General features: G+C 40.2%; 1 protein-coding gene across 1 annotated transcript in view; it reads right to left on the reverse strand.

Annotated features, from left to right (window-relative positions):
• The window catches only part of castor1 (cytosolic arginine sensor for mTORC1 subunit 1), a 25273-nt gene extending 4539 nt beyond the window's left edge, over positions 1-20734 (reverse strand). The window contains exons 1-8 of the mRNA XM_008292363.1: positions 20472-20734; positions 12970-13040; positions 8355-8548; positions 7689-7824; positions 4337-4460; positions 3302-3418; positions 2857-2939; positions 1590-1684 (exon numbers count right to left, since the gene is read on the reverse strand). Coding sequence (XP_008290585.1) covers positions 1590-1684; positions 2857-2939; positions 3302-3418; positions 4337-4460; positions 7689-7824; positions 8355-8548; positions 12970-13040; positions 20472-20584 — 933 coding nt within the window. The 5' untranslated portion in view covers positions 20585-20734. The remainder of the gene's footprint in view (positions 1-1589; positions 1685-2856; positions 2940-3301; positions 3419-4336; positions 4461-7688; positions 7825-8354; positions 8549-12969; positions 13041-20471) is intronic.
• Positions 20735-21642: the final 908 nt, after the last annotated feature.

Here is a 21642-nt window from a genome sequence, read left to right on the forward strand (position 1 = left end):
CGTTCTGTTAATGAAGCGAAACATAAAGTAATTCGTCAGTTTCATTTATTTTGGAAATTTCCACACACTAATAAGCAGAATTAGGTGTTAGGATACAGTGATGAGGCAGATGTCTGTCGGGCTTTTGGAGAAACACAGTCAGAGAAACCACAAAATAGTCCACAGTAACCCAGGTATGACTGATTGCACACAGAGGTGACAGTTTTTAGTTGTTGTTTTTTTAAAGTTGACTTCTTATGAATAATGCCATTATGACTTTAATGTAGGAGGTACATTTGGTGCCATAGATTCACTGGGTGAGAAACATTCTGCGATAAGTTTCTAAGTAATACCCAGATAAACTTTTCTTGGTAGTTTTGAAAGGGTTGCTTACTAAGCTGGCACACAAAAACATTGAAAGATAACTTAAGTGTGGTATCAGTGCTGAGGTCAGGAAACCACACAGCAACTATGGAGTTTAGACATCTTATATGTCAGCTTGTAAAATTTGATAATGCATCCCACTGATAACGATACTATATGCATGCTTCTTCTTTTTTTCTTTTTTTAACCCTGTGAACCTAAAACCTGCCAGCATGTTTGAAAGACGTCTCTTTTTTTTTTTTTTTAAATCGCCAACATTACAACATTTATCAGAGGCAGAGAAAGTAAAAACAGAAAGTAAATTGTTGGGTTTTCAGTTTTCTGATGAACTACTGATGGTTCATAAATCTAATTGTAAACTTGTGGTATATCATCAAAAAATCATTTTATTCGACGTGTCTGTTATTTTTTTTTAATTAAATAAATTGCTTGCTGGCTGAAGCACGACCAGGAAGCCATTAATGAGTCAGCTGTGATCAGTGGTGACACGACAGAAATAGAAGTTGTAGTAAAATATCAGTAATAAGTAAACTCACTATTTCCTTTTTGTATTGGTAACACATGTGGGCACCTGGAAAAAATGTAATTCAACTTAGTTTGTTTTTTATTTGTTCATTTATTGTTTTTAGATTTATTTATGACATACTGCACAAATGGTATTTTCTCTACTTCTAGTTATGGTTGTGCTGTTTCCACGGAGGTGCGTGACTTTAAATTGCAGTAAAACATTATAACACAGTGAATAAAAATGTGACAGAAGCCCATTGCCTTCGTACATTCTGTATGATGTGTAATTAACCAAAAGAATGTGACACAGTTCACATTTACTTGAACAAGACGGTCAAATTCAGCTCCAAAGAAAAAGAGTCAAAACATGAATTTTGGGTTTTTTTAATTTTGATGATCACGATATCAGAGTTCATCCTTTCAGAATTCCCATTAAAGCACTTTCAAAATCCTATTCTATAGTTGTTTGGTAACATTTCTCTGCTCACTAGAACTACATCTTCTAAATGATGCAGAATCACCTGATTGAAGCTCACAGGAATTTCCGTGTAAAGTGACGTACGCTGGCTCTTTATCTGTCTGCATCTCTCCCATTAACACTCAGAGACAAACCCGAAGGCCTTAAATATTTGAACCCAGTGGAAAATATTTTTGAGACACAAATGCACTGAGTTTCGGGCGTGGAAGCCGGGCTCATGTCACAAACATGTTGGACTCACCAGAGCGTGGTCGAAGCTGAACGTGCTTATGTAATAGGCAGAGATGTCGCTGTCAGCGAGGGGCTGAGATATCTGGGCGACTATTCCACATTCATCTAAAATAACAACAAGGAAAAAGACAAAAAAAAAAGATGCTTAAACAGCACAGAGAATGTAATCACATAGCAATGCAAAATCTCCAATTGTTTGCTTATCTGTGTTTTAACCAACAAGGATGTAAACTAAACTTCCGTCCCACTACGAGTCCAAGAATTGCTTCCTGTTTCTACTTTAACTGACATGATATCTTATTTATTATAAGCCACAGAAAGAAATAAAAAAAAAAAAGCACTGAACTTTTTTTATTTTATTTAGTTCCTAATCACATCTGCGTAGATATTTAGGCTAAAAAAAAATTTGAACATTCAATGACAACAAACACACCTGCAATTACATCTTAGAAAAACAAAGTGATTTATGTATTATCACAGAGCCTGTTCGTCATGTTACAGCGTTTCAAACAGCTTGTCTGCAAATGTTAGCTTTCCATTTACAGACATTTTTTGCAATCCAGTAAAATGCCAAATCACTGGTAAGACTCACAAGGCATTTAAAGAGCCCATAATATGCAGATGTACATGTTCATATTTGTGTTTTTGGGATCTACGTGAATACAGCCGTACGTTTTATTGCTAAAAAAAACACACACATTTTCTGCAGCAATGAAACATTTCTTTTTAGCTCCTGTCTCTTTAAGGCCTCCATCCTGAAAAAGCCTAATCTGCTCTGATTGGTCGTCTGAGCCTGTCCAAGTAAGGCAACACTAGTGACACGCTGTGATCTAGCATCGGCAGAGACCTAACAGGAGTCTAGTAATTTGTTTAAATGCTCATGAAACTAGCCATCAGGTTGGTGTCATGCAAATGTGTTACACTGTGATGTAGACAAGTAACTGGATTTCAAATGAGGTGTTTCAGAAGGGCTTTTTTTTTTTTTTCTGTGTGAGATAAAAACTCCCTTTTTTTGCAGATGTTTTACATGCATATAAACCTACAGCACACTTACGGAAACCCAAAAGCATAATAGGGGCTCTTTAAAGACGACTAAGTGCTCATTACTAGCTCACTAGATCTGACAGTCGAGCATTTCTTCTTTAGATTTTGAACAAATTAGGTCAGTTTGAACATCTGATTATCAATAATCACCTGATTAACCCCAGAACAGGGGAAGTGGTTCTACAAGAAACTGTGACTTAACAACGTGTGCAGAATTTTGTAAGCGGCCTTACCAAAGCCTAGAGGTTGTCCCCCAATGCGAACCATCCTCCACAGCTCCCCGGAGGAGCTGGTGAAGAGAAGGTCGGCAGGAAACCTAAAGCACAAAGATCGAGATTTCTACAAAGAACCCAAAAGGAAACATAAGCTAGATCATGTCAGAGATGGACGGGGAGAGGCTCTCTGTAGCGATCAGATAAAAGTTTGCAAATACAAATATAGCAGCATAAGCAATGCAGTGAAGTAAACTGAAGTACAACATCTGCAGCTGCATTGTTGGTATTCAGCTGAAGTAAAAAAGCATTACAGGTGTAAAATGTAGCAGCATAGTAAAGTAACTGCATTGTTTTTTGCGTGGAAATCTTTAAGGTTGCTGTCATTTGTGCTGCTCCGAAGTTGTAACGGCGCACATGTGACAGATGTGGTCGGGGGTCAGTGTGAGAAATTCAGAATCCTCACCGTCTCTGAGCCTCAGTGTCCATCACCAGTGAGATGTATCCATCGATGAGGGAGAAGGAGAAGAACTTGATACAGTCTAAGTCCCGGCTTGGAGATGATTGGGAGTCTTCTTTAGGGCTGAAGAGGAAGAGACACGGTCAGTAGGACAGCACAGAGGAAAGGCAGCAGGATTTGTTTAAGCCTTTAGTAGGTTTGAAAGACATGTCTTCTTTCTTTTTTAAATCACAAAATGATATCATTTATCAGAGGTAGAGAATCGCTGGATGTTGAACTTTCTGATGGTCCTTGAACTAAATGGTTTGGAAACTTAACTAAACTATAATCTAAATATTTCACCAACATTAGTTTGCTTTGTGGGTCTCATTTAAAAAAACAAAAAAAGCAAAACTAAATTAAATTGTTTGCTCTAAACATATTCTGTAAAAGCATATCATCATGTGCTCCTTGGTGCAACCAGGAAGACAAAAACAGTGTGACCATCACTCACAAGACAAATATTCAAGGACTTTTCAGGTGAACTCGGTTGAACTGCAGGCTGTGCTCACACAGAGCACGAATGACCAAATGATGGAAACAAGTTAAAAATGTAAGCAGCAACATATCTACAGTACAGGAAATCATGTTTTATTTATTTAATTTTTACAAGTATTGGGAACCCCTAGTATCACTTTTTAAAAAAAACTTTAAAAAAATAAATAAATAAAGTACATTTAAAAAGAGTGACATTATAGTGAAAGAAAGCGGCCGAATGAAACTAAAACTTTTTCTAAAAAATAAAAGGATTTATTTTAGTAGTGAATCAGAAAATGTCACCAATTCTCTGGTCAGCAAGGCTCATATTTAACTTGTCCAAAACACAATCAGTGGGAAATAAAACAATTTGAAAGCAATACTTGTGATAATGGAGGCATTCATCATGATTTATGTAAAACGATCTCCAACCTCCAGCCTGAGCTGATGTCTACTCTGGATCGTGTGCTGCCATCTTGTGCTTCACGCAGGTACTGCAGCGATGAGAGCAAAACTGCACCTCACCTGTTGGAGTAAAAGAGGACGTCGATGAGCGTGGTGGCGATGGACGGTAGTGTGTCCGGGTCCAGGGACATGACGCAGAACTGGTTCTGTGGGATCAGCACCGGGTGAACCGTGGGCTGGATGGCTGGAAGAACACGGGCAGAGTCGGTTTATAGGAATACACACAGTGGAACCAGAAGTTTATATACAGTGTATAAAAAGACATAAAACCTTTTTTTTTTTTCTCACTGTCTGACATTAAATCAGACAAAATTCTTCCTGTTTTAGGTCAGTTAGTATCACCAAAATTATTTCTATTTGCTAAATGCCAGAATATTGAGAGAGAGAATTTTGTATGTATACCCAAAAGTCATACAGTTTAAAGGCAATGCTACAAGTGTATGTAAACTTCTGACATTGATGAAATTAATAAAAAAAATCTCTAAAAAAAATTCTCCCTCACATTACTCTGGCACTTAGCAAATAGAAATAATTTTGGTAATCCTAACTGATCTAAAACAGGAAAAGTTTAGTCTGATTACATGTCAGATTGTGGGGAGAAAAAAAAGTATATTTCTCTGTTTATATTGTTAATATAGACTTCTGGTTTCAGCTGTGAATAGAACATGGAACAATAAACAGCTCCAACACTGTACATGTACATTATAATGAGCCTTACTGATGCTTTTTGTTTTTCCTTTAAATATATTTTTAACCATTACTCTAAAAGATGCCCTTCTTGTAAATAAGAAAGGATGTACTGCATTTTAAATCACGTAAAAGCTGACCGAGAGATTGTTTCAAAGCTAAACTTTTGGTTCTAATTAAAAGCTTAATGGGAGTTAAATCTACTCTCATGTGTTTAAATATCAAAGAATCTCCTCACATTTTAACATCCACTTCAATAAAAACAGATTAAGTAGTTGAATGTGGCTACAAGCCCAAACACAGCTTCGAAATTAAGATCTTCTTCATATAGATGCTGCATAAAACACAGTAACTTTAAACTACATGAAAAATAAGTATTCATGTTTAATAATTTTATCCATCCTTGTTGCTTGAGGAAAGGTTCATTTAGTTGTATTTTACCTTATTCTCCTTTATAACCAATCTGTCTATACCTGCCAAGTTTTCTCAGCTTCATTTTTTATCCTTCAATCCTGCAGATAAAAACATTTAACTGGTTGTTGAGTGGGAGTTGCATTTGTACGTGTTGTTTGCATGGTCCAAAACAAAACAGTACGGCTGGCGGGAGAAACGTTTCAGTCATTCTTAGACGTTGACACAACGCCGACATCTTCGAGATGAAAAGATATGAAAGGCTGCGAAAGGGTGGACACATTCTTTTTTTTTTCCTGCGTGTTCCGACATCATCGTACAGCACGTTCTGTACTTTATTACCACGTAAAAATAACTTCCTGCGAAGGACGCGGCGATTCAGCGCGGCTCAAACGTCCCTTCATGTCTGCAGCCTGGTGCAGCCCCGGCATTGTTTCATTGTACAAAGTCGTACTGTATATCGCTGTGTTTGTTTAAGTCAAACGGGGGGGAAGGTGTCCTTGAGCAACAGGTTCCTCTTGCTAAAAATACAAAAACTGCATTGGAGAGAGGCTGGTTACGGCGCATGAACGCTGACATTTAGGTTGGGTCTCATTATGTACGAATAAAGGCACTTTCACACGCAGATGACTGAACACCAAATATTCCAGTGAGAGAGTGACTTTTACAACATATTCATCAACGCATTAGTAAATTCTTAAACTGGTTTTACTGGCTTTGAATGACAGTTTGATGTTAGTGCAACCAAATGCTGGCGTTTGTTTTAAAGTTCATTCTGCATGTAGAATGGCATTTACTAAATTGTTTTCTGAACAGTGTTTTATTCCTACATTGGTTCATTCACCCGTTTGAACCCCCAAGCAGTTTTTGCTCCTGTCACATCTGTACTCACTGTGGGCTCATTTTCCAATGCAATAAAAATCCTGCACGTCTATACCACATATACCAGGGATGTCAATCTCAAAAACACAGTGGGCCAAAATTTAAAACCTGAACAAAGTCGCGGGCCAACATTGAACAAATGAACCTTTAATATGGACCGAAGCAAATTTTGCTTTAACATTGAATATGGAACAAGCAACGCTTATCACCATACATTATATAGAACTTAATAGTGGAGACATGCAAAATCAAATTATAAATAAAAAAACACATCAATGGCACAGTTGTAGTGTGAAGTCGCTATGCCTACTGTCACAGAGGAGAGGGAGTTTCTGGGTCCTGTCCTGATTGACGCGCCAAAACAACAACAGGGCATTATGGGATTTGTAGTATTATCGGTGAATGCGCTGTACAGTATAATACCGGGGGCAGCTCTAGTAGTCATTTGGTATTGTCTTGCGGGCCAAATATCATTACAAAGTGGGCCAAATTTGGCCCGCGGGCCAGAGTTTGACACCCCTGATATATACCATAGCTAGAAGTAGAAAAAACAAAAAATGTGTCCTGTGCAGTATGACAAAGTTCTAATAAATCAGAAAAAAAAGAAAAATAAATTTGCTCATTTATTTTGCAAAACATTTAAAAACCTGGAATCAACATGTGCGACATTTTTGAAAGTTCTCACAAGTGTGAGTAAAACTGGGAAAAAGAGACGAAATTAGTGTTTTACAAAGGTTTTTTTTATTTTATTTTTTTTGCAGATTCTGTTGCTTGCTTTATTTTTGGCAAATATTTATACAGGTGAATAAGAAAAAGGTGATTTTAGTGAAATATTTGCCCACTGATTAGTTCAAGGACTGTCAGACAGCCCAACACCGTGCAGTTTTCTTTGATTTTACTTTTCTTTGGCTCTGATAAATGGTTTGAATTTAAGCATTTTTAAGGAAAAGTGCCTTTCAAACCTGCCGACAGGTTTTGGACTTTAGAGGTTTAAGCAGCTTTATTTTCTTGCCTATAAACAATAAGAAAAGATGCAACGTGTTCCACTCATGTGTCTATATTCAACTTTGTGCGAGTTGCAGGATTGTTTCTGTGACTTTAGCAGACAGAGTGTTAAAGCGGCATAAAAGCGACTCTTTTTTTTCCCCCCCCAACATGAAATCAACGCCAGAATATCTGCAGCGTGCACAGAACTGAATGTCTGAAAAGAGCTGCTTTTACACTTTAACTTGAGTAGTTTTCAGTTAATTCTGTTGTGTTTTAACTTCACTGACGTGTCTGATTTGGGGCCTTGTGAGCGTGTTTCAAGCTCACATGATGAGGAAATGTTTGTAAAACGATCCAGAGGGTGGCGCTAAAAGATCTTAACATCCTCCTCTGACATGAGCTCGATCGATCCCTGAGAACTGAGTGAACTCGTACTAAACCGTACCTTCTTTGCCGTTCTTCTGGAGGCCGTTGGAAACGTCCTGACAGTGCACGGGGAAAGACTCTCCTCCCACCTCCTTGTAGATGTTGAACTCCTCCTCCAGAGTGCTGACGACCACAGATAGGTCTTTCTCTCTCACCTACACAACACAACATGCTTTCTGAAATCCGCAAACTCCTCGATCAGCATCCTGTCAGGTTGTTTTCAGGGTAAGACACCGGCTCACTTTCAGGAAGTACTTTCAGCGCGTCAACCATTAATAAACTTGCTGACACGGACGTCTGTCAAGGTGCAATGTCTTTTTTTTTTTCTTTTGCCTGCTTAACATTTTCACTTGTAATACATCAGCTAACTTTTTTTTTTTAGTCTCCTCAGCTCTGTCTGGAATTAAATCCTTCACTGCAAAAGTGCTGAGTGGACAAAATGCAGACGCAGTGGCTTCTTTTGTCTGGCAGAGGTCAGCAGGTGGATAACTTCAGTGCAAGATTACAGGTTGGGAGTTTGGTTTTTTTTAATGCATTTATGCAAAGAGTTTGAAAACAGCTCTAAATTATACAACAGGCTTAGAGTGCCCTCTTACATTTTAACAAGGTAAGTGTAAAAGCTGATTTGACTGGAGTGGAATAGAGTGGGGCAACAAAAAAATAGCTAAAAGCAGACGACACTCACCAGAATAAAGTCGGTCTGATAAGTGGAGAGCATGAAGACCGAGACGTGCTGCTGGGCAAGGGGGGCGATGACCGACTTGGCGATCTTGGTCACCCCAACGGCCTGGGAGCTGCTGGAGGCGTTGCCGTTGGAGACCACGTTGAGCGGCAGCCAGATGGAGCTCTCCACCTGGAGGTGCTCCGAGGGCTGCAGCTCTGAAGGGGGAACGGGAGGAGGAGGGTTGGTCAGTGGGTCTGAGCGCAAACTGCATCTCAAATCATGCAATTTTCTCATCGACTCAATGATTTAGAATCCTTTAATCACATAAAAAAATGATATTTATGAAGATATTTGTGAAATTTTACACTAATTTGTCAAATACTTTGAAAAAATTGCATTGAAATTTGAAGCTATGTTTAACACAACATCTCTGGAACAGTTAAAGCTAAAAGCCTGAAATCTTTACTGTTATTACTCAAGGAGCCATTGATTTGGAATAATGCAATATTAGACAAGTAGATCAAAGAGTGTCTGATCATAGGGGAGTTAAAGTATGAAAAATATTGAAGTCGTCATGAAAAGTCCCAAATATTAACAAAAAAAATATCATGCTGAAGTCAACCAGTGACATTTTCTGAACCACATGTGGCTGCACGTCACATTAAAACAAAACAAAACATGTTGAATATCTTTAATCTAAAATGCTTGGTTCAAAAATGAAAAAGAAAGTTGTTTTCATTGAACTTGGATAACTTTTTTTTATATAAGTTTAAGCTGCTGTACCAGAAAAACAACCAAAATGTTGCTAGATAGCCTCATTAAAAGTAGAACAGAAAAGTTTTGAGGTTCCAGAGCGTGCTGAAAGTGGGTTGACAAAATGTTAACTGTCACAACAACAAGAAAATGAATTTTATGAGGAGGAGTTCATTCTGCAGGTGCATGACTCCCAAAACTGTGGGATTACTACAGTGTTTTAAGTACAGCTGTCCACTGGTAAACACAGGAGGGTGGCGAAATACTGCAAAACATTAGCAAAACATTCAACAACGCTCCCAGTAATAGGTTTATATCATGTGAGTCTAACGACGTCAACTTAGCAGGGCCACAAATCCAGCTTCATCTACTTTAAAGTAAACTAAAATGAAGCAGAATTATTGATTCATGTGCCGAGGGAAAAGTTTTTTTAAAACCCATCAAACACAGTGAAGAAGACCAGCAGTCGCAAGCTTGAACATGACATACATACTGTACTGTATAGAATCCATAAAGAGCTGTCAAGAAACCAGCATTTCAACAGCAACATAGTGATTTAGAAACAAAAAAATAGAAGCCAATGAAGGCTTTAATTCAGGGGTGTCGAACTCGGGTCCTCGAGGGCCGCAATCCTGCATGTTTTAGATGTTTCCCTCTTCCAACAAATGATCAGCTCATCATCAAGCTCTGCAGAAGCCTGATAACGATCCTGATCATTTGAATCAGGTGTGTTGGAAGAGGGAAACATCTAAAACATGCAGGATTGAAGCCCTCAAGGACCCGAGTTCGACACCCCTGATTTAATTCATCACAGCAGCTTGACCTCGGCTAAGTCTCCTGATATTTTTGTAGCATAAAAAATAGATTTTTGTGACGTTTCAAGCGAATCAAAGACGGTCGAGCCGATGATGTGAGATGGAATAACATAGATGATGCATGTTTGTGAGGCTGTACGCCATCAGGCTGCTCTCTTGTGCTGCTGCTGCTCGGTACAAAGCAGAAACACTTCCTCTCTCCCACCTGCTGTCTCCTCCTTCGCCACAGAGACCTGAAACGTCCTCGCTATTTATACCGCAAAGCGCCACAAGTGGAAATTATGCCCAGGAGAGGCCAGCGGCACCTACACCACCGCCGCCGCCGCCACCGCTCCAAGACGCCTGGCAGCAGAGTGCGACTTGACACCAGTGAATTTATGTGCTCAGATGTTTAGTTGAGGTAGGGAAAGGGTCACAGTTCAAACAGGGGGCGTCCTCAGAATGTAACATCCTGAGTGTCTGAGCCAAAATGGAGGAGCAGGTTTTAACTCTTTGTCATAAAACCAGATCAGAGTGGATGTTATGTGTTGATCCACAAAGCGAACAAGAAGTTGGAAGAAAGGGACACTTATCTTCTATTAATACTGAGCCCTTTGTCGACAACGTTAATACAAAACACACTTCATAGTACTCATTGGGAGGGAAAACATTCCTTCCACGTCTACAGTTCACCTCCATCGGAAGTTTCGGAGGCATAAAACTTTTTTTGGTTAGTGTTTCATTAACGTTCGTTTATCTAAAAGCAATATGAATAGACCTCCTGCAGTGAATACTCCTTTTTCTGCTTCTTTATTCCCCTTCAAAGCGCCACTGTTCTGGTTGGCATAATTTGTCAGAAACAGCCCCTCGTGGCTTCGCTACACCAGCTTTCACCTCTTAAAATAGGCACTCGGTTAGAAGGAGAGCAGAGGAGACAAGAGAGTACCGGAGCACCCGCAGGCAATATATGCCTTTAACATCTATATCTACGTGGAGGGACCGGACAAAAAAATTGCAGAATGAGGAAGGGATGTGACTGTGAAGCGGTTTGTAGTCAGACAGAGAGGGGAGCATTCAAGAGGAATGGTGTAAAATGCAAAGAGTCTAGCTATGTATTAACTTTCTGACTGGTTGAATAATTGTTTACTGCAGGATATGAAATAATGCACACCTACGAAGGTGCAGTGTTTTTCTGTGATGACTATTGCTTTCAGGAAATTTGCAAGACAATATATTTTTTTTTAAATCCAAAAGAAAACAGGTGCATTAAATTGCATTTGACCCTTTGCAAGTATCAAGAACCAAACAGAAGACGAAGCTAAACTGTACGAAGGCCATATCCACAACAATACGTTTTATTTTAAAACACAAAACTTCTGCTATGTTTATGCTCAGTGTTGCGGACCTTGTTGTCTCTGCTAACAGCTGTTGTGCAGTGAAGAAAAACTCTTACTTTTCACCATTGTTGTACTTCTCTCTGTAGTATTCTTAATTTTTGTGGCATTAACATTCCCATTGTACAAGACTGACTGGTTAGTTAACACGGAGATGAGGGGTGTTAATGAATACTTGATGATATTTTAAACAATTAAGAATATAATAGCCAAAAAGGCAGAAGAGTTTAAGGCTTAGAAAATGTATTGTAGTGTGACTGAAGTACCTGGCTGCACCACCAGGTGGAGCCTCTCGCTATTTATTGGGATGGAGTTACAGGTGTGTTTGCTGATCGCCAGTTAGGGCCCATAAATAAGTGCATCTCCCTGCTGTCTAACTGCTAACTGTTACATTCATGATTCAAGATAGCTGCAGGGCAGCTGTTTGGTTTGGCTAGCAACTCGATTCTAATGCTAAGCTAGGATTTTCATGCTAACACAGGCTGGGAGCTGAGTGTCTGTCAGCAGAGAGGAGCTGAAGCTGCTAATGCTGAACACATTCAGGAGCAACAGGACTCTAATTACATGTTTCCAACAACATTCAGACTGAAGTGATCTGCTGCTCTGCCCGAAGTAGAAATATACTTTACTGGTAACAGTAAATAAAGACAGAGTTACTGGATTCAAAGTTGCTGCAACAGTACTTGTGGACATCTGTTTCACCTGAGCATCTGTTTGCAGCCTGTTGCTCACCACAGCCAACAAGTTGCTCCATCGTGTAGATCAGGTGAGAGGATTATTTGGATGTTAAACCGATATGACTCAAGTCTGCAGTGAAATGATCAGTAACACTGTTTACTGTGGAAGACTGCAGCTCATTTGCTGTGGAACCCGGAGTTCATGCGTTCTTCAAATTCCTAATATGACCAAGCTGATTTTGTGGTAAACATTTAGTGGTTAAACATGGTTTTATCTGCATATGAAGAAAAAAGTCCACTGTATTTTATATATTTGCACGATTAACTGACTACTGATTGTTAATATGGCTGAAAAATTGACGAGGAAATCGTTTAAAAATTTGCTTCCCTGACAAAAATTATGTCTGAAATGGAGATACATCGCTAATCTGTACAGAGACCAGTTTTGTTTTTTAAAATGCTGTTTTTGAACTGAAAAATACTCAGATCCACTAATCCTATGTTGGTGATGTTCTCCACTGAATGCATGAGAGGGGCGACCGTCTCACCGTCTTATTACCGACATCAGAGGGTAATTATACCATTTCCCCCCAACAAAAATACTCATCGCCAAACTGGAAGCGGGGCAAAACTACACTCTGTTTTTCAAGAAGATACGTTTTCTGGGCATTGTATCTCGGACAGCCTTATTTTCCCTACATTATATGTTAGTCGACACCCATCCTACATGTGAGGTTTGTGAGGGAGAACAAGGAAGGAAGGAAATAACTTTAGAATGGTACAACAACAGAGTCTCATGTTGTGTCCCAATACAAGATCACAGACGAGTTGTGGCCATGACTTTAGTATCTTGTGTGTTCATATTGAAATTGGCAGTTGTTTCCCTAAATTGTTGCTTTGGACTATGGTTTTCTATTTGTGCCCTTCACATGTCACCTGGGATAGGATACAAATCTGGGAACACAAAGCCCTGCCTGGTAAAAGTGACGAAGGATGTACATGCACCGGGGTGTTTTACCTTTGAATCCCTCCTCGTCAAGGACGACGGTGTAGTTCTCCGGTGTCTCTGTCAGACTGAAAAACTTACATCTGAAACGGGAGAGGAAGTGCAAGAGGGAGAGAGGCATGAGGTTGGAAATTGAGAAAACATGACAGGCAGGAAGTAAGAGAGAAAAAGGAAAGACAGCGAGAAAACAGGGTTATTCATTTGCGGACAACAAAAGGCAGATTTTCACAACGGTTACCAGGAAGTAAACGGGATTCTCTGAAATGTAAACGGGGTTCTGGACCGGCTGTCACTCAATTAGCACAAGCCCAAAGCTCAGCATTATGCCTGCATCGCTCCTTTGTCTACAGCAAATGGTGGGTAACGCAGCAAACTGGGGCACTGCTTCGGCTACCAACTGCTCCATTCAAGTCTGGACAACACGATTTTAAATGAAATGATACGTTAGCTTCGGAATACTCTGGATCATACTGTGTGTATACTGTTGTAACCATGCTCATAGCTCTGCAATTTCTAAGCGATAATTCAAACCTGCTTTACGAAAATACCGACTTTTATTAAATATTTGAAAAGACAAAACTGTTTTTCCAGCTGAAAACAAGGAGGAAAGTTTACAAAGACAGAAAAAAGACCAGCTGTAATTTCTGATTTTTTTTTTATATGATGCATGGAACCAGATGCATCTACGTTCAAAGGATGTCACTTGGTCTGGCCAGTATTCAGTCCTACTGAATGTTGGCATTGTGAAATGCTAAAGTAGCAGGGGAGCGACGGATGGGAAAATCGGGCCCACGGGATTTGCTACGGTTTGAAGAAACAACTGGGCAGTGAATGCACATTTAGAGGAAAGCTTTTGAGGAAAATGTCCTGTATTGAATGGGAGAAATTCCTCTTGTTCTACAACAAAAGAACTTTCTTGAAAACAGAAAAGCAAAACCAATCAATTAGAAACTGGATTGTGATATGAGTTGGATGCAAGAGAGAATTGATTAGGAAGCAACTCAGGGGCTGGATTCTCTCATTCACTTGGACAATAACAGGAACTTTGACAACTAAGTGTCCGATGTTCAGTTGGGGAGTTCAAGTTCACAAAAGGTTTCACCCTCAGCTCAAACTCCTGGGGCCTACAAAGTTTAGACTGAAGTGGTTTGAACAAACACGAGTATAAAGATTGAAGAACTACCACTTCAGACGATTCGGAAACATTAATTTGCTGAGCTTTGAACTGTGTTGCATGTGATGCTGGTAGGAGCAAAAGATCACACTTTGTGCAAAGACGATAAAACATTTAGTGGTTCAGACGTGTTCTTTTGGATTCTGGGTGAATTTTAAATGAATTCAGCAGCTGTGGCACCACTTGGGATCAAGCTGATGATGATACGCTCCTCTGACAATCTTCGTCTCTGCAGCAAGTACAGCTGAAATACACTTTTTTGCTTTCTTGTAGAGAGTTAATTCACACTATGCATGTGTGTCCGTTCAATAGCAAGTAGGAGCCACAACACAATTAGCTTAGCTTAGCAGAGGAACACAGTGAATCACCAAACACCACCTTCAAAGATTGTCAATTGTTGTTGTATCTCATACAGGTTATAACATGTTATTACATATTTTATTTATTTGTCTAACACTGAATGAGAAAGCAAGGAATAGTTGCAGTATTCCTTCATGTCCTTCCTTCATTTTTATATTTCTTCTCATAAAATAAATGTTCATGCTTCAAAAACCCTTAAACTTTTCTTTGCAGTGGAGTAACAAAGGATTGCATTGCAGCGTCAAAAGGTTGCGAATAGTCGGTTGACATAAGAGAGCAAATTAAGGTTGTTAAAGATTATTTCTTATGATTTATTAGCGTTAATATTTCTACTGATTTAAATATACAAACCTATGGAACAGAAGATAAAGGACATGCAGAATGTTTTGTCGATTTGCTGTAATATCTGGTTACGCCACCAGGTGGAGTCTCTTACAGTTTATCACTATAGCAACCAGAGGAGGCGGTTACTCAGACAACAAGCAAATTTGTGATGCAAACCAGACCCGAGCTAGTAAAATGCCACCATGAGAAAGTCTACTGTGGCGCGTAACGCCTACCGACCATAACTCTTGGTTTGTAAGTGAGCTGATGTGCATCATGACAACGTGGAGGTGGCTGATTGTCTTCGCCATTAGAGAGGCCCATGTCAACACCCACGACATCAGGATATGGAATGATGTCCACTGAGCTCATTTTGCGTGTCTGATTAAAAAGGCAACTGGTTGTCATTTAAGAGCCTTAATTAAAATTTGCATCCATAGAGCAAATACAAAACACCACCTGCATAATGGCTCAAAGTAGCCAAAAGTACGTTTTTCCCTTACGGAGGTCTTGTTGCTGAGATAGTGAGGCATACACAGAAGCAATTTTTTTACATGGATGAGCTCTCATTGTTTTCTTTGAATCCCTGAAAAGGAAGTGCATGCGGTTCATATTCCTGTTTTCTTAGAACATCTCCGTGAAGATACACCTTCCTCTTCCCTTGCTTATCAGTCAGCTGAGGCTATTAGAGCCTGCGTGAGACCAGCAAACTCCTGACTCAGCAAAAAAAGTAATCCCTGCCATGAAATGGGACAATCACGCCATCGACAGACAAAGGGAGAGACGGTGAGAGAGAACACTGTAACACCAACTACCAGCTGTGCAAGCAGGCTCAGCCAGCCCATTGTGTTATAATACCCCTCACACTTCCTGTTGACCCTTCACCTTCCTCAGCTCGCAGTTTCCTGCAGGTAGTGCATGTGAACCCTCCAAACCCCCGAGCATTTTTTTGCTCTTGTGACTTTTTTTTTTACTCACTATGGGCTCATTTATTTATGCAATATAAAGTCCTGCACCTCTGTGGAAGCAGCACAACCACTGCTGAATGTAAAATTGCGTCCTGCGCGGTTTAACAAAGTTTTCGTGCCGCACCACTTGTGGAGCAACTTGTTCACACTTGTGGAGCTTTGACACGTGTTAAAGCGTGAAAGCTCTGATATTACACCTGCTGTCTGTTTGCTGTCACACAACCTGATGGAAATCTACTTGCAACACAACTTTGCATATTCGGCTTCCTGTTTGCGAAGTGCAGAGAACACAGATAAGATGATGCCTCGCCAGAGCATCGGAGAACATCGCCACTTGGCACTGGAAAGCCATATTCCTAACACCACACAATCCTCTTCATCACTCTGAAAGTCTCAGAAAGAGTGCATTCACCTACAAAAAGCACCTCCCTGCACCTCTTTTGAAGAGAAATGAATTGCTCAACAGAACTCAGAGTTGTGGACATTTATAGAGCAGATGTATTTACTCATATAACAAAACTATTGATCCAGGAACGTAGCAAATATCTGTCGCCAGCAAAGCTTCATCAAAGTATCTCTAGGTCGCATGCTTGATTTATCAACTAAAAAGTTAACAAAACATGGTGTCTGGTCTTGGAAATCAGATGTGTTTATGCAGATTAACCAGGTGCCTACATTGAGAGCGTAGATGTATTTAAACATCGCGTTGACAGAGAGATTCAAACCCCAGTTTTTTAAATCATGGCACAAAGTGGGTTTGATGCTGAGATTTCAAAACTCATCATGTTGCATGATCTTCAAAAAAGCTAGTGATTCTTGCATAAAAATAAGTCTGCAATAATTGTGATAATTTGGATAATATATATACTCCTGGACTTTTCATAGACTCGGGGAATTGAAGACATGTTTGTGCAGCACTCTGTGTGATCACTACTTGAAAAAATAAACTCCTTCTGCAGCAGGAACACAAAGAGGAGGAGACGGTAAAGAAACCCCCGAAGAGACGAGGAAGTAACAGGTAGCAAGGGAGCGGCCGAGTGGGGAAGATGAAAAACCCAAAACACACAAGAGTCTGGACTTTGATCCGGCTGCACAGAACAACGGGCGGTACCGGCAGTTACAGAGCGAGGGTTTGTGGTGGTGGGGTGCCTGCAACTGATGCTCCAGCTGAGGAAACATGATAAGAAAATAGGGGAAAGCTGATGCTGAAGAGCGAGGAATGAGCCTCGAGCTACCTCAGCCCCATCATCACAGGAAGTTGTCTGCTACCTTCAGCAACTCAATAATAAAAAAAAATACATCTATCAATTTCTCACAGGCTCCCGTTTCCTCAGAACAATCGATGAGGTTTTTTTGGGGGGTCTTGAAATCCCTGCTAGAGGGTGGTTTGAGGAGAGGGGGTGGAGGGGGTAAACAAGTAGAGCAGGAGCCCCAACCTTGACAGATCACTGAAGCAGACAAGTGGAAAAGTCCCAACTGGGTTTCTGGCTCAGCTGAGGCTTTGTTCCAACCGATGGGTCTCGTTAGTTAGATGTCGAGGAGAAGAAAGATGCAGTAAATGTGAAATATCGGGCTCGTTCTGGGCTTTTCATTACTACCACACCCATGAAGCCTAAAACAACAATTAAGGACAAAGCCAGACAACAAATGAACAGCTTGGACGCCCACGGTGCATATTTTTTAAGGGAACACACCCTTAAGTGTTTGATCGATGCCACCCTAAATCAAATGTCCTCATTTTTAAAGGGCGTTTGACTTTGATCACATCATTAAAGAGCCCATATCATGCATAAGTACAGGTTAAGGATTCTACTTCAGTTTCTAATATTATATGTTTACAGGCTCAGAAAACACAAACTTTTCTCACACTGTACATCACTGCAGTATTTTTTGTCAAATGCTCCGTTTTAGCTCCGGTCTCTTTGTTGTCGCTAAAAATGCATCCACGTCCATATTTTGAACTGACGGTCATTCTCTTTTTCCTAATTCAATTCTTTATAATGAATGTTTTTCTTCTTCTGTGGTGACATTAGTTGTTTCTACCTTGATTTTAGCTCATTGGTTAAGCTGCAGCTTTACGCTTTGGCACCGGCAGCAGCAACTCTGTTAAAAGTAAAAGCTTCCAAAAGATCTGAGGCTGTAGGAGTTTGAGAGAGCACTCGCAGTTATAATGGAAGAAAAATGTGGTTTGTACACTGTATAGAGTTTCAGTGGCGTACCACAGCTCCACGGCGAAATGCTCCGGCACCTGAAGAGAGGCCCGGCTCGGCACAGGGGAACTTCTCACACGTACTGTATTTCAGTACAGTCAAATTCAGAATAAAGCTTCTCTTACTTACATATTTCTCTGTTTCTGTTGTCAGATAATGGAATGAGTGTGAAATAGTGACTGAAACGCATTTTCATTTTCTGCCGCCCTGCACTGCTAAAATCCTGATTTTGGAATCAAGACGTTTGGTGATTGTTTTCATAGAATTCAAAGCTCCACCATCTCCACTTGCTTAATATACTGAATGAACCTTTTCACTTTGCTAAAGTATAGAAACTTGGATTTTCTTCTGCCCTCTGTCGCCAGATCAATGCTGCAGTTTTGCACCTAAATATAAAAAAAAATCTGTGCTGGATCATACAATAAAATACAGGAAGTCAAAATAAAATGAGCTGAAATTAAGCTGTTATTTTGTTTTCATGTAGCCAAATCAATCATTCAAATTAATCAATTAATCTATAAAATTTAGATATAACTGATAGAAAAGCAGTAATTAGTGACAGCTCTACTTTGAATAAAAGTGAGAATCTTAGCTCAGGTAGAAGTGGCTCTAGGGAGGAAATAATGGCAAGCTGCTCATTTTTTGGTTGGAAAATGCGCCAAACTAGCCGATAGTCAGTTATTATGCAAATATGTAACACTGTGGCGTCGACACGTAACAGAGAACGATCAAACGAGGTGTTTCAGGCAGGTTAGGAACAGGGATTTATGTGCAAGAGAATAATAATTAGACCTCTTAATGCAGAAAAAAAAAGCTACATAACACTAAAAACCAAAAAAAGCACAATATGAGCTCTTTAAGTTGTTCATTACGTCATCTCAGTAAACATCATCACAGCTGACCTTCACAGACTGATAGTGCAGTTGATAGTAATTCACATCTCCAGACACTTTTATGTGTGTGAATATGTTTATCCTCTGCACCACAGATGTAGTACGCTGCTGTGGGTGTTGAAGGAAAGTCTACCTTCTAACAATCTGCAATAAGCGCCGCCACAAGTGATCACCTCCTTAAAATTCTGCTCAGAGCTGCTTTCCAACCACTCGGCGCTGGGATTTGTTCTCTAATGAATAGCAGAGGCCTGACGGAGGGAGATGGCTCAGACCATCCGGGCCAATCAGGCTTGTTTTTGCTCCCCCGATTGTTCTGAGTTGCAGTGAACTCAGTCTTCTCCACCACTCCCAATTCTATATCACCTATAGTTGGACTAAAGGGAAGGGGAAGGAAAAAAACAACAACAAAAAACAACTGAAGCTACAGAAAAAGAACAGGAAAAACACATCCACACCACAGCATGACGACATAATGCCAAAGCATGAATAACAACACACTAAAAACAGTCTGGGCTGCTTTGCTAAGGAAGTGAGGCCCACTTTGTTGTGTTTTTTTCCAGATTTGTAGACAATGAATACTTCACAGAGCCTGTGCAACTGCAAATGTAGGTTCAGGCCTTTAAACTGTGGAGACGTGATTTGATCAACCTGTCGCAATGCAACATTCCTGACACGTGTTATTCAAAGAGACTGGTTATTTAGTTTGCACAATTCAGTCATTTATAAGTTGGTGCAAGTCATGGTGACACAGTGCTTCTGGTATGGACATGTCAAAACCTACGGTGTTGCACAATATACTGAATGATGGAGGCAGCCAGGTGTGGAGAGAAGAATTGACTCTAATTTCTCTTTCAGGTGACAAGAAATTGACCGAAACACATCTGCAGATGGGGATCCATGACTAAACTGAATATTAGAGGTGTTGTGTTGCAAAACGCCAAGGGCAGTGTGATCTATTGACTTCAGACATCACAAAAGGTGCTGAGAAATCCTTCAGCGACAGTGTTTTGCTCGTTACTTAATACGAGAGCGGTAGCTGAGCCACTGCTTGGCCTACATCCCGGTGGCTTGAAGACAGATGTCGAGCTCTTCTTCGAGCTAATGCATATGTGGGGCAAGCCAGAGGAAAAAACAATTACATAACAAAGAGAGTATATCCAGGGATTAAATGAAAACTGGCACCAATGCCAACAGGAGACAACTTGGCAAACTGGATGCTGGTTTTGGTTAAAGGAGGTCAAATGTCAAGTTTGCTCTGGTAGATGATATATGAAAGGGAAATGCATGCTTCTTGTTGGGTTTTATACCCAGTGGAGGCTGGAAATATTCAAATGCATTCATGCATTTTGCACAGGATCGTACAATAAATGCATATTAATATATCAGAAGGCACTTTCTTGGCTTTAAAGCTGCAGGATTTAGTGCAAATAAGTGAAAAGCAGCTACATGCTCTGCAGAACATCCTTCATGGAGGCAGAGCAGGACATGCACGGGCAGAGAGCCCCAATAAAGGCTCGGCCACCCAGTCAATGAAGAGGCGCTTGCAGGTTACCTCACACATCCGCACCGGAGCCGATCTGCTTACCGTGTCCGGTTCCGGAGAAAGATCAGTTTAATCAGGGGGTGTGTGAAATTCACCAGCCCGTTCTTGGAAATGCTGGTGACCCGCAGCCTGTGGTCCAGTATGTGTAAGTCCATATTCCTGGTTTGCTTGCAGCGGCGGCGGCTCTCCACTCGGAAAAAACAAGAAGACGCTTTCTTCAGCGGAGCGAGATCATTCAAATGTTAAATATAGGCCCCGCTGCTGAGCACCGCAGACGACCGACAGCTCCACGTCCCGCTGCGATAGTCTCGCAAGACGAAAAAACATCCGACGCAATCGGATTCCAGCCCCGCTGAACTACTGTATATTCAAATAACAGGGACAGCCCCGGAGACGACACGCCCCCTCCTCTTAAAGCCGCAGCCTCCGCGTTAAATGTCTTCCACATGGTGGCCGCTGGTCAAGCTGAACGGTGCGAGCAGGCACACGACTTCCGGCTATTCCAAAATAAAAGCACGCAGGAGTGGGGTTATGCCATTTCAAATCATCAGGAGCCTTTGAAACTGTTTTTATCATGAACTATAGATATCTAATGTGGTGTCTGTGACTCACAAGCTTAACAAAACCACGAGTAAATGCCACACATATTGTACATTATACAAGGATCAGACATGCTACCAGTATTTAAAACAGTGATTCAGTGAGTTTAAAGTTGATCACAACTTTAAGCTGGGTCGTTCTTTCTTGAATTATTTTTAGAACAACTTCTGCTCAGTTATTTTATAGCATAACATATTTTTTTTTTTAAAAAGATATTTGTGAATGTTCAGCTTGATATAACAGAAACTTTGAGATTTAAAAAAATAAAGCCTGCCGAATTCAGTTAAAAAAAAAAATAAATAAAAAATGCCCATAAGAAAATAAATTATTTTCCAAGTTATATTTGGAGAAACATTTTGAAACTCCAGAACTCTGTTCTTCTAGGTTCAGGCCATCTAGCAATACTTTAGTTTTTGTGGTACAAATGTTGTAAAAGTTGAACAATCATAACTTTCTATGTGCCTCAATGAAGCATTTTTGTATTATTAAAAATGATTCTATGTGTTTTTTTGTTTTGCGTTATTGTGTATTGACATCTGTAGTATCAATCTTTTGAAATACCCATTTTTTTTTGCTAAAAGAATTTTAAGGCAAATCAGAGATGGTCAAGCAG

This window comes from Stegastes partitus, unplaced genomic scaffold, assembly GCF_000690725.1.
Source record: "Stegastes partitus isolate 25-593 unplaced genomic scaffold, Stegastes_partitus-1.0.2 Scaffold804, whole genome shotgun sequence".
Lineage (NCBI taxonomy): Eukaryota > Metazoa > Chordata > Actinopteri > Pomacentridae > Stegastes > Stegastes partitus.